This window comes from Phaseolus vulgaris, chromosome 5, assembly GCF_000499845.2.
Source record: "Phaseolus vulgaris cultivar G19833 chromosome 5, P. vulgaris v2.0, whole genome shotgun sequence".
In the NCBI taxonomy this organism is placed as follows: domain Eukaryota; kingdom Viridiplantae; phylum Streptophyta; class Magnoliopsida; order Fabales; family Fabaceae; genus Phaseolus; species Phaseolus vulgaris.
Window position 1 is genome coordinate 1,209,578 of NC_023755.2, and position 12,319 is coordinate 1,221,896.

General features: G+C 35.2%; 2 protein-coding genes across 3 annotated transcripts in view; one reads left to right on the top strand and one right to left on the bottom strand.

The window, feature by feature from the left end:
- LOC137834689 (ABC transporter C family member 12-like) overlaps nt 1-12,319 on the bottom strand; it is a 94,550-nt gene that overhangs the window by 49,794 nt on the left and 32,437 nt on the right. The gene's annotated exons all lie outside the window — the stretch shown is intronic.
- On the top strand, nt 33-7,565 carry LOC137834557 (uncharacterized). The gene is made up of 6 exons (XM_068642580.1): nt 33-56; nt 1,681-1,775; nt 2,095-2,190; nt 2,437-2,490; nt 7,356-7,421; nt 7,559-7,565. Exons 1-6 carry the CDS (start codon nt 33-35, stop codon nt 7,563-7,565), a joined length of 342 nt encoding a protein of 113 aa, XP_068498681.1.

A 12,319-nucleotide genomic window follows, 5' to 3' on the forward strand; every position in this document is an offset into this window, starting at 1 on the left:
GTTTTGAATCATGGTACAGAGTTGAGTAACTCATGGGATTTTATGGTACTGGAATGGTACTGTTTCTAAGGCCAAATAATTGCATTTTGATTATGGTGATCAAACTCTTAACGCCACCCTAAGAAAAATGTGAAGAGTGGCTTGCTTGAATTGACTTTTACAATTTGTTGTTGGCATCCACAATCATTATCCTTTTCTTTTTTCCTTTTATTTTTGGCGAAAACTTGTTTTATTCTCCTCAGCATCTTTATAGGGCTTGTATGATGAGTGAGCCCTGTAGTAGATGGCTTGCTTAATAATTCATATTACAAAGAAAAGTTAACTGCACGACCACATATGTATCTGACTAATAATTTTTACTGACTTGCACTAGTTTGTTGCCTTGCCTCTGAACACCAACATGTGGAGGAACTTCTCAGTACAATACAATTGGAATAGAAAACTTCATTCTATTAATTTATTCATCATTTTTTTTATCTGTGAGTGCTATAGACGTTGAATTCCATGATGGAATACAGCTTTACAATCAATGATGGATTTATACAAAAGTAGATGCCCACCGATTGATTGGGTTAGTGCTTAGTTATGTCATGACATGTTATAAGATTTTGTGCATTGTATTTTTAATCTTCTTTAGTCATTATGAATTTAGATAACAGTGAAATGTATGTTATAACTAATTAAACTTAATTCTTATTATCCTTTATAACATCTCATACAAAGGCACCAAATAATACAAACATCTTCTTTTGTTTTTTAGTTTTTAACTTATAAAAAAAAAACAAATTAAAAAATATTAATATTTAATATTTAAAATCTAAACTTTTATTTAAAAGTGGAGTTCAATAGCTGCTGTTTTTTAGTTTTTAATTTATCAATTTATTGGTGTTTTTTTCTTTTTAATGCTATTGCAAAAAAAATTAAAAAATATTAATATTTAATATTTAAAATCTAAACTTTTATTTAAAAATGGAGTTCAATAGCTGCTGTTTTTTAGTTTTTAATTTATCAATTTATTGGTGTTTTTTTCTTTTTAATGCTATTGCAAAAAAAATTAAAAAATATTAATATTTAATATTTAAAATCTAAACTTTTATTTAAAAGTGGAGTTCAATAGCTGCCAAAAATAGTGCATACAAAAAAAAATTATGTGTTCACATATCCAAGGTTAAGCCCATTCTAATTTCATTGTTTTTTTTACCAAGCCCTCGCTTTATTCTAATTTTATTGTGCCCCTATCCAAGGCTAAGCCCGAGCTTTTTTTTTTTAATTTTATTGTCCCCTTATCCAAGGCTAAGCCCACGCTAATTTCATTGTCCCCCTAGCTAAGCCTAAGCCCTCACTTTCTGCCCAAGGCTAAGCCTCCACTTAAGTTAACATTTGTAATTTTTTTGTGTTGCCAACTTGTAGGCAAAACCCACGCAAGCCAACTTATTGCGACGCCACTCACCCGACACTTTTTTTTTGCTATGGGGATATTAGCTTCAAAGTTGTGTGAAGGCAAAGCCCACGCTAATTGCATCTTTGCGTGGGCTTTTTGTGATTAGTGTCCGTCTTTGGCCCAATCTAATAAATTTTTTTTTGTAGTGTTCGATTTACAGTAGTTGGAGATCTCCTTGATCTTCTCGTTCATAAGATATTCTTTTTTTTTATTAGTTTATGGATATCAATTTTGTTTAGCTCTTACATGGAATTTTAAGTATCAATGGCAAGATATTTTCAGGTTCATCAGAAAGCGCAGAGAGTAAGAAGAGAGAGTCAATGACAAGCAATGAGTATGTACAACTTGCCCTGCAATATTTTTTAATCGATTGTATGAGACTGGAAAAGATGTTTTTATTTGATGACATCTTGTATGTATTATTTTCTGCTTTGCTTCTTGCATCCTTATGGTTGAAGTTTATGAACAGTAATTGATTCTTAACTATCCTGACTAAGATGCTATAAATTCAAAAACCAAGTATTTGATCCAGTCTGGTTCAAAGCACTGAACACATATTATTGCATTATCTTCCGGGGAAGGAAGTGGGAGGGAGAAGGGGAGGAAAGAAGTAATTGATTGATAATGTAACCCATACTTATTTAATATGGCAGGATCCTGAAGAAAATGAGGAGATATGGAATTTCTGGAATCCTTTCCTATGGACTACTGAACACTGCATATTATCTCACAACATTTCTTTTTGTGTGGTATGTGAACATTTGTGTCTCTTATCATGCATTATTGCTTCGTGTTTTCTTGGATAACTAGTTTGTATAAGAAAGAAACTATAAAATTGTATTGAGAGTTCTTCACATCTTACTTCTTCTCTATGTTCTCTTGTCAAGGATTGTTACGTGGAAAGTTCAAATTTCTCTACCTTTTATAACTATTTGATAGTATACCTAGTCACTTCAAGTCTGCACCTAGAAATAAACACGCTTAATGTTTGTTAGGTTTTACATTGCTCCAGCACCTACAAAGATGGGATATGCTGCAGCTGTACAAAGGTAAGCACATATTGTAAGATAATCGAATCCCCGCGTCCCTTCTCATTCATCTTGAATATCATATATACAATTATTGTGAATTATTGTCCAGCGTAATTACAAGGGACTAATTATAAGCAATAATGACAACCTAATTACAAGGGACTAATTATAAGCAATAATGACAAAATATTCTATTCTATCACACCCCCGCAGTCGAAGCGGGAGGTTCACGGACGCTGAGACTGGTCCGGAAATCATCGAAGAGAATACGAGGAAGTCCTTTGGTGAAGATATCTGCAATTTGATGTCGAGATGGAACATGAAGTACGCGTGCCTGACCACGAGCTACTTTTTCCCGTACAAAGTGAATGTCCATTTCAATGTGCTTGGTACGCTGATGTTGAACAGGATTACCAGAGAGATACATTGCACTGACATTGTCACAATACACCAAAGTGGCCTGAGGAATAGGAAAATGGAGCTCTAGTAAGAGATTGCGAAGCCAACATGACTCAGATACAACATTAGCAACACCTCTGTATTCTGCTTCTGCACTGGAACGGGAGAGAGTGGGCTGTCTTTTGGAAGACCAAGATATAAGGTTGTCACCCAGAAAAACACAGTACCCAGATGTGGAGCGTCTGGTGTCAGGACATCCACCCCAATCAGCGTCAGTGTAGGAGATGAGTTTTGTAATGGGGGATGGTGATAAATGTAGACCAAAGTGTATGGTGCCCTGGACATACCGAAGGATGCGTTTGAGAGCAAGCATGTGTTCTGTCGTGGGTGCATGCATGTGGAGACAGATTTGCTGAACCACATATGAGATGTCAGGTCTAGTGAATGTGAGGTACTGTAAGGCTCCTGCAAGACTGCGATAGAGAGAGGGATCCTCATAAGGAGTGCCAGATGACGTGCTGAGTTTATGTTTGGTATCGACAGGTGTGGCAGTCGGTTTGCAGGATGTCATGCCAGCACGTTCAAGGATTTTAGAAGCATAGGTGCTTTGACTGAGAAAAATGCCGCCAGGGTGGCGAGAGACAGCGATGCCCAGAAAGTAACTCAACGGACCAAGATCTTTCATTGCAAATTCAGTAGCCAATAATGACATAATTGATTTGCGAAGGACATGAGTAGAGGTAATAAGAATGATGTCGTCCACATAAAGAAGAATGTAGGCCATGTCAGAGTGTTGTCGATAGATGAAGAGAGAGTGGTCTGATGTGCTATGTCGAAACCCAATGGTAGTTACATAGTCTGCAAAGCGTTGGTACCATGCTCTAGGTGCTTGCTTGAGACCATAGAGTGATTTCTTCAGACGACAAACATAATCTGGATGATGAGAATCATGGAAACCTAATGGTTGATGCATATAAACAGTCTCATGAAGATCACCATGTAGAAAAGCGTTCTGGACATCCAGTTGATGAATGGGCCAGGATTTAGAGAGAGCAATGGTGAGTACTGTTCTAATAGTAGCCGGTTTGACCACTGGGCTGAAAGTCTCATCACAATCCACACCTGCAACCTGTGACCTGCCATCACAAACAAGGCGAGCCTTATAGCGCTCAAAGGAGCCATCAGAATTTTTCTTATGTTTGAAAATCCACATGCATCGAATGAGATTGGCATCACAAGGACGAGGAACTAAATCCCACGTCTTATTTCTAATAAGAGCATCAAATTCAGATTTCATTGCGGATTTCCAATTGGGGTCTGATAGGGCTATTTTGTGATTTTTGGGTAATGGAGAGATGGAGTGGTTTGAGTGAGAAATTGATAAGTTAAATAGTTTACGGGGTTTGGTAATGCCTTGCATACTACGGGTGGTGATAGTACGTGTAGGTGGTGGTTGAATTGGTGGGGGTGAGCTATTGGAGATTGTAGTGGGTGGGTTGATTGGAGGGGTAAGGGTCGATGATTGTAGGTTAGTTGATGGGGGTGGCTGGTCAGTGATGGTTGGTAATTGGTTATGTGTGGCTGGTGGTGGTATTTGATTTTGCCACTGATGGATGAGGTAGGGGTGTGGGGCATCGTTTAGAAAGTGATAAGAGGGGGGTGAGGGTGAGTGTATCTTGGTGAAGGGAAATTGAGTTTCATCAAAGATGACATGCCTCGAAATTATTAATTTTCTGTTTGACAAATCAAAGCATTTGTAACCTCTATGATTGGAAGGATAACCCAAAAAGACACACGGGGTAGAGCGAGGTTGTAGCTTGTGAATGGTAGATGACGGGAGTAACGGATAACATAGGCAACCAAAGACTCGTAAGTGTGTGTAGGTGGGATCACGATGGTATAGGAGTTGTGTAGGTGACGTATTTTGAAGTGTTTTGTAGGGAAGAATATTTAACAGGTAAGTTGCCATGTGAAGGGCATGATGCCAAAATGATTGGGGAACAGAAGAATGGGCTAGCATGGTGCGCATCATATTATTAATGGTTCTTATTTTTCGTTCCGCTTTCCCATTTTGTGAGGATGTGTGAGGACAAGAGAAGCGAAAAACAAGACCATGGTTGGCGCAATATTGTTGGAATAGCTCATTATTATATTCACCGCCATTGTCACACTGAAAAGATTTTACACTTAGCGAAAATTGTGTTTGAATAAGATTAGTAAGTGACTGAAACATTTCAAAAACTTGAGATTTTCGACTAATAGGGAAGGTCCACAAGAAATTTGTAAAATCATCTAAGAAGAGAACATAATATTTATGACCAGCAGAACTTAAAATTGGAGAAGTCCACAAATCACTATGTAAAATATCAAAGGGCATCAAAGTTATTGTTTGAGAGTTAAGAAATGGCAATTTAACCTGCTTGCCTAAAACACAAGAGTCACAAATAACAGAAGAATTAAAAGGTTCACAACATATGAACTTATTATTGCGAAGGGAATTTAAAGCGTGGGCGCCAGGATGACCAAGGCGACCGTGCCAGAGACTAGACGTAAGACCAACAAAACTTGGGGAGGTGGTGACTGGATATAGATCGCCAAGGCTGTCACATCTCATGAGAGGCATCCCTGTCTGAAAATCAGAGACAGTAAAACCGAAAGGGTCAAAGGAAACAGAGACATTGTTGTCAGTGGTGAGTCGCCTAACAGAAATTAAATTTTTAATAATATTCGGGGCATGTAGGACATTGTTTAAGTGTAGAGGTTTGTAAGGTGTGGCTATTTGTGTGTGTCCGGTGCCGTGAATTGGAATACTATGGCCATTACCAACAATGACTTTCTGATTTGAATTACTTAAAGGAAGATAAGACGAGAGATTACCTTGTGATGCTGATGTGTGAGTTGATGCGCCAGTATCCATGTTCCACGGAGCGTCAGGAGTCTGGAGAGACATGGTGTGCATAGCTGCCTCGATGTCTGTCGGTGTCGGAGATGTAGTAGCAATATATGCCTGAGGACGCTGTCCTAGGATGCCTGGCTTCGGAGGACCGGTAGGGCGTGTCCACTGAGATGTGGGATATGGGCACGGAGGCATGGTCCATGGTGGTGGAGACCAACCCCATTGGTGCCAGGCTGGATACTGTTGCTGTTGCTGCCAAGGAGGAGAGGACCATGATGGAGGAGTATTGGAAGCGCCAGACCGAGATGCACTGCGGTTACCACTCCTACCTCCGCGGCCTTGGTTGCCACGAGGGTGAGAGCGGTTGCCAGAGTGACGGGTGTTCTGCTGAGAGGTGTCGGTAGAGGGTTGCTGCTGAGTGGTGTGCAAGACAGTATGAGAGCCCGTGCTTGTCATTTTAGCCATACCTGCTTCTTCCAAAGAAAGCATAGAGCGAGCCTGATAGAAGGCTGGTAGAGGATTACTCTGTCGAATCACGGTTGCAACGCTGCGGTAAGCTTCTGGAAGACCAGATATCAGTTGAAGGACCAGACGGTGGTTGTTGACAGGAGAGCCGACATTCCTCAACTGGTCCGAGAGCATCTTGAGGCGCTGACAGTAGGCAGATACATTGGCGAAATCCTCCATACGAGTGGTAGAGAATTCTTGCTCAAGAGTGACAGCACGAGCGTTCTGATTGTCCTGGAAAATGTCTGCCAAACGGTTCCAGGCTGCTGCTGCAGTGGAATCAGGTTCCAGAATGGTCGTCAGCAGATCAGTAGAGATGGTGGAATAGATCCACTGAAGAACGGTGGCATCAAGAGTGATCCATTGTTCATAGTCGGCGCTAGTAGGAGCCGGCGGTGGTGTTGTTGTGAATGGAACGATGTGATGCAAGACGCAATGGGATCGAGCATGGATGCGGAAAAGCTCGGCCCAGGTTCCGTATTGATCTTTTTCCATCTCAAGAATAATAGGAATGTTGTTCCTAATATTGGAGACAGCAAGAGCGGGATGAAAATCAGATTTCTTCATGTTGGGTGGGGAAGTTTCGTTTGAAGGAGAAGAATCAGAGTCAGACATGAATGCGGAAAAGAACGAGACGAGGAGGAGAGGTGGGGCGGCGCGGAATGATCGCGGCGCGGTGAGGTCACCGGAAACGGGTTCAGACGATCGTAGGAGGAGGGACGATCAGAACGGCGCGGATGTGCAGGGACGGCGTTGGCTCGTTTGCGGCGCGTGTTGCGGTGTTTAGGGAAGGATCAGTTTCAAGTCTGATACCATGTAAGATAATCGAATCCCCGCGTCCCTTCTCATTCATCTTGAATATCATATATACAATTATTGTGAATTATTGTCCAGCCTAATTACAAGGGACTAATTATAAGCAATAATGATAGCCTAATTACAAGGGACTAATTATAAGCAATAATGACAAAATATTATATTCTTAATATTCTATTCTATCACATATTACTGTCATTTCTCCTATTGTTTGTCCATTATGGTGGGTTGGTATGAAGTTTAACAAATTCACAGTGATGTGTAGATTTCTCAAAGTGATGGCCATGGTGTGGGCTGGTAGTCAAGTCACTAAACTTCTAAGAGCTGGAGGGTGAGCTATCTGAACCCTTTCACATTGTTGGTTGTGTAATGCATGCAGATATGTTCCTTTCTCGTGCCCTAGCTAAGCCTAAAATTTTGTAAATATAGTTAGAACTATGTTAACTTATGTTCCTATTCCATCTATAGATTGTAACTTTGTGATTAAGTTTGAGCTGTAAGGATGACATTTGGCATTTAGCTTGTAAACATTGTTCCAAAATTCATGAAACTATAAACACTACAAGAAATAAGTAAAATAGTGTAGGTCTTTGAGACGCAAACAGGAAAAAGCCCACACAAAATTGCTTTTAGCGTAGGTTCAGCGTCAAACATAAAATGGAAGCTAATATCTTTGATAGCGTGGGATTGAGTGGTGGACGTAATTAGAGTGGGCTAAACCTACGCAAAATGGAAGCAATTTGAGTGGGCCAAATCTACGCAAAATGGAAGCAATTTGAGTGGACTAAAATTACACAATGTGGAAGCAATTTACGTGGGCTAAAACTACACAATGTGGGCATATTTTCATTGGGTTAAACTTACGCAACGTGGACACATTTTGTTTTAAATTAGTGTGGGTGTAGCCTACACTTCTTGGACACTAATTAAATTAAATTAAACTCATGAATGAGTTTAGCGGACACAAATTTGAAATAATTTAAAATGTTAGTATGGGTTAAGCCCACACAAATTGTGAAATAATATATATATATATATATATATTTAAAAATCAAATTTGAATTTTTTAAAAAATTAAATTAATACCATATTAAATTTGAATTACTTTTCAATGAATCTAAATCCAATTTATGAGAAGTACTGGAAATGTCTGTGTATCCGCATTTTTTATTTTATTATTTATATATAGTTATGTTCCATCTTCATCGTTGTGTTATGTTTCATCTTCATCATTGTGTTATGTTCCATCTTCATTGTTATGTTATGTTCCATCTTCATCATTGTGTTATGTTCCATCTTCATTGTTGTGTTGGTTCCTCCACTGGGTCTTCTTTACTCCTTTGTATTAATGCTTCTACGCCATGTGGATATATGAAACACACAAAACAAAATATGGTTATGTTTACGGTTGTAGTGTCATATGAAAAAGAAATTGAGAAACTTACTCATTTGAGAGCAGAGTGAACGAGGGGAATTGGAGAAGAGAGTGTGTTGGACGGATAGTCACTCATCTTAATTCAACCAAGGGACCAAACTTCATGCGCTTGATGATGACAATTGTAAACCAATACAAAATCTTATATACAAAAATGCAATGCATGTAAAGAAGATTGAACAATTAGAATAAAACCAAAAAACAATAGAAAAAAAAATGAGGATGAGAGTACGTACTTCTAGAAAGGAGAAACACAAGAAAAGGTGAGAATGCTTGTGTTTCTAGAAGAAAATGATGTCAGAGATGAGAGGAAGGTTTCACATACATTAATAAATATTGTAAGGGCAATTGAGAGAGGGAGGAGTGAGAAGTTTTTGATAGAGAGGAAAGTGGGAAGTTTTTGATAGAGGGGAAGGTGGGAAGTTGTTAAGATGGTTAATTATATTTTAATTAAATAATATTTATCTTTTAAAAATATAAGTATATTAAATTTTATAAATATTTATTTTTTCTAAATAATAATTTAATGCTTATCAGAAACTTATAAATTTTAAAAAATAAATATTATATGTATTAAACTTTAAAGTGATATTTACTTAACGTGATTAAGGTTTGAATAATTAGACATTTAATAAATTTATATTTTAATTATTAAATTTAGTTATTGTATTATGTTTAATAAATGCGTCAAAAATATTATTTAAATAAAACAATCATTTATATATTTTAAAACATTAATCTAATAACATAATTATTATATGGAATATATAATCGAATATATAATTATTCATTTATTTTATTATAAATAAATAAATATATATATATATATAATATTTTTATTATAAATATACTTAATACTTTTGGGGGCATTGGGGCATGTACAATTTATTTTGGGATGAGTTTTAATAAAAGTAAATTCAATAATTAATTATGAACTTGTGTGTGAATTATTTTTTTTTTCAATCTAGTAGTTTAAAGTGTTTGAAGTCAATTATTTTTAGCATATTTATTTTAGAGGAAATAAATTATGTATAAGGGAGGGTGAGATAACTTGAACATTTTGTGCCAGATTCATCAATTTATATTTTCTTGAGTTCATTCATTTGTTTAAGATTAGAAGGTAATTCCTAAATGTATAAAATGGAATTTCATAATAAATATCTAAAACTCATTTTCAGATAAATATTTATAATTTTTATTTTGATTATTATGTTGTGTATTATGTATTTATATTTAATTAAATAAAATATAAATAATATATTATTTGTTTCAAAACTATGAATAGTTATCATCCATTAATATTACAATCAAATTAAATTATATCATAACCATAAATGTAATATTGATATATTATACCAATAATATCTATAGTTTAAAATTAGAATACACATAATATCTTGTAAATCTGCCTTCGAGAACCGTATATCCACAGATACAAACAAAATATAAGAAAATTTTTGTTCATGATAAATAATTGAAGTTGTCTTTCGTCCAATGTCTTCGAGAACAGTATATCCACAAATATAAACACAACATAAGTGAAAGATTCTGTTTGAGAAATAATTGAATGAAGTTGTCCTTCATCCAATGTCTTCTTCGAATCACTGGAGACCATCCTGACTGACTCAAAGGAGCAAAACCATTCTCTATTAAATACCATTGTATCCTATTTTTGTGTTCATTATTGAATCTTTAACTCATTGGTTTTAATTTACAAAGGGGTTTAGAGATGAGTTTTTATTAGTTTGTTTTTTTTTTAAATTAAAAATATTACTATGATTGTTCTTACAAGGTCGAGTTCCTCTTAGAGTAACTCCTTCGATCTTCGTCTTCTTGTCCTCATGGCTTCTAGGCTTAATGATTCTCCGATTCGCACTTCCTTACTCCGAGATGAGTGGGATGGGTACCTGCGAAGGTGCTCCAACGCTCAAGTTAGTCCGAATAAAATATGCAGATGAGTTAAGAGTGAAAGAATACCTTTGACGTTGGGTTTCCTTTGGTATTTATAACTTTGGGATGAGCCTCAACTGTCATGGGCCTGCTTTTGGACTCATAAGAAGACTCAATTGTGCCTTAATCATAGTTTATAATTAAACTGGTTTAATTACAGTTAATCACAGGTTTATTGTCTGTTCTTAGGTTCATTCGGCCTTGTCGACCATTTGACCTCTCGATCATCTGGTAATACATTTGTTCCCCATACTCAAGTGAAATTATTAAAATATAACGTAGAGTCTATTAAAATGCAAACATATTATTAGTTAGGTTACCATTCAACTTTATGTGAAATTCTTCTTCAATAGATTACTATTTTAACATAATTCAAATATATATATATATAATTAAATGTTTTAATATTAAAAAATATTTCTTTAATTTAATTGTATCAAATTGCACATCTCTCACTCATCAAATTCAAATTCATGTTTCTAATTATACTATTTCATATGACACATCACCAATAAAAAAAAATATAAATAATAATAAAAAATAAAATTTAATTAAAATTTAAAAGTTATTATTTTTCAAAAATACACTAGTCTCATAAAACATCACATAATAAAAAACATTCAAAAAAATTATATTCTTTTATCCTCCACCCAATTTTATATTTTTTTTCCTAATAAACCAAAATAAATACTTATTTACAACCTTTATAAACTTATTATGGATTTAAATTTAATTTAAAAATACATTTAACATTTAGCATGGGCTAAACCTTCACGGTCTTAATATTTTATTATTATTTGTATTTAACATAGACATTTATTTTATTTTTAAAAAAGTTTAGTGTGAGTTTTACCTTTATTACACCCACGCTTGTTTTGGTATTTTATTGTTTTTTTAAATGTTAGTGTAGGCTTACTGTGGGCTAAACCTCCACAATCCTAATATTTTATTATTTTATGTATTTAACGTGCACATTTATTAATTTTTTTAAAACATTTAGTGTGAGCTTTACGTTTATTATACCCACGCTTGTTTTGGTATTTTATTGTTTTTAAAAAAAATGTTAGTGTGGGCTTAGTGTAGGCTAAACCTTCACAATCTTAATATTTTATTATTATTTGTATTTAACGTACACATTTTTTAATCTTTAGAAAAAAACTAGTGTGAGTTTTACGTATATTACACCCACGCTTGTTTTGGTATTTTATTTTATTTTTTAAAAACATGTTAGTGTGAGCTTAGTGTAGGCTAAACTTTCCTAATCTTAATATTTTATTATTATAATTTTTAGAAAAAATTTAGTGTGACCTTTATGTTTATTACACCCACGTTTGTTTTGGTATTTTATTTTATTTTTTAAAAAATGTTAGTGTGGGCTTAGTGTGGGTTAAACTTTCACAATCTTAATATTTTATTATTATTTTTATGTGTGCGCTTGTTTAGCGGATGCAATATATTATTATTATTTTTTTAAAATATCTAGCGTGAGCTTTATATTTACTAAACTCACGCTAGTTTTATTTATTTATTTATTTATTTGTTAGAAAAACTTAGTGTAGGCTTTACGTTAACTAAACTCATGCTATTTTAATTTTTTTCTCTCTCTTTCATTTATAGAAGGCATGACCCTCACTATTAGTAGCCACTCTATTGCCTTCACAATTTATTAGCAACTAATTCAACATTTTCTTGTAGTGAAAAGTTTCGTGTCACGTGGTGGCGCAGCGGTAAGGTTGTGCCTTGGTGATCAGTTTGTCATGGATTTGAACCCAGAAGCAATCTCTTTGAATGTACAGGGGTGAGACATATGTAGAATGACCCTTTGGCATACCTTTGCATAGTGA

Coding starts and splice junctions, on each gene's coding strand:
- LOC137834557 (XM_068642580.1), top strand. CDS start 33: ATGGGATTTTATGGTACTGGAATG. Junction 1,776..2,094: donor GAGTCAATGACAAGCAATGA/GTATGTACAACT, acceptor TTAATATGGCAG/GATCCTGAAGAAAATGAGGA. Junction 2,491..7,355: donor TATGCTGCAGCTGTACAAAG/GTAAGCACATAT, acceptor AGTGATGTGTAG/ATTTCTCAAAGTGATGGCCA.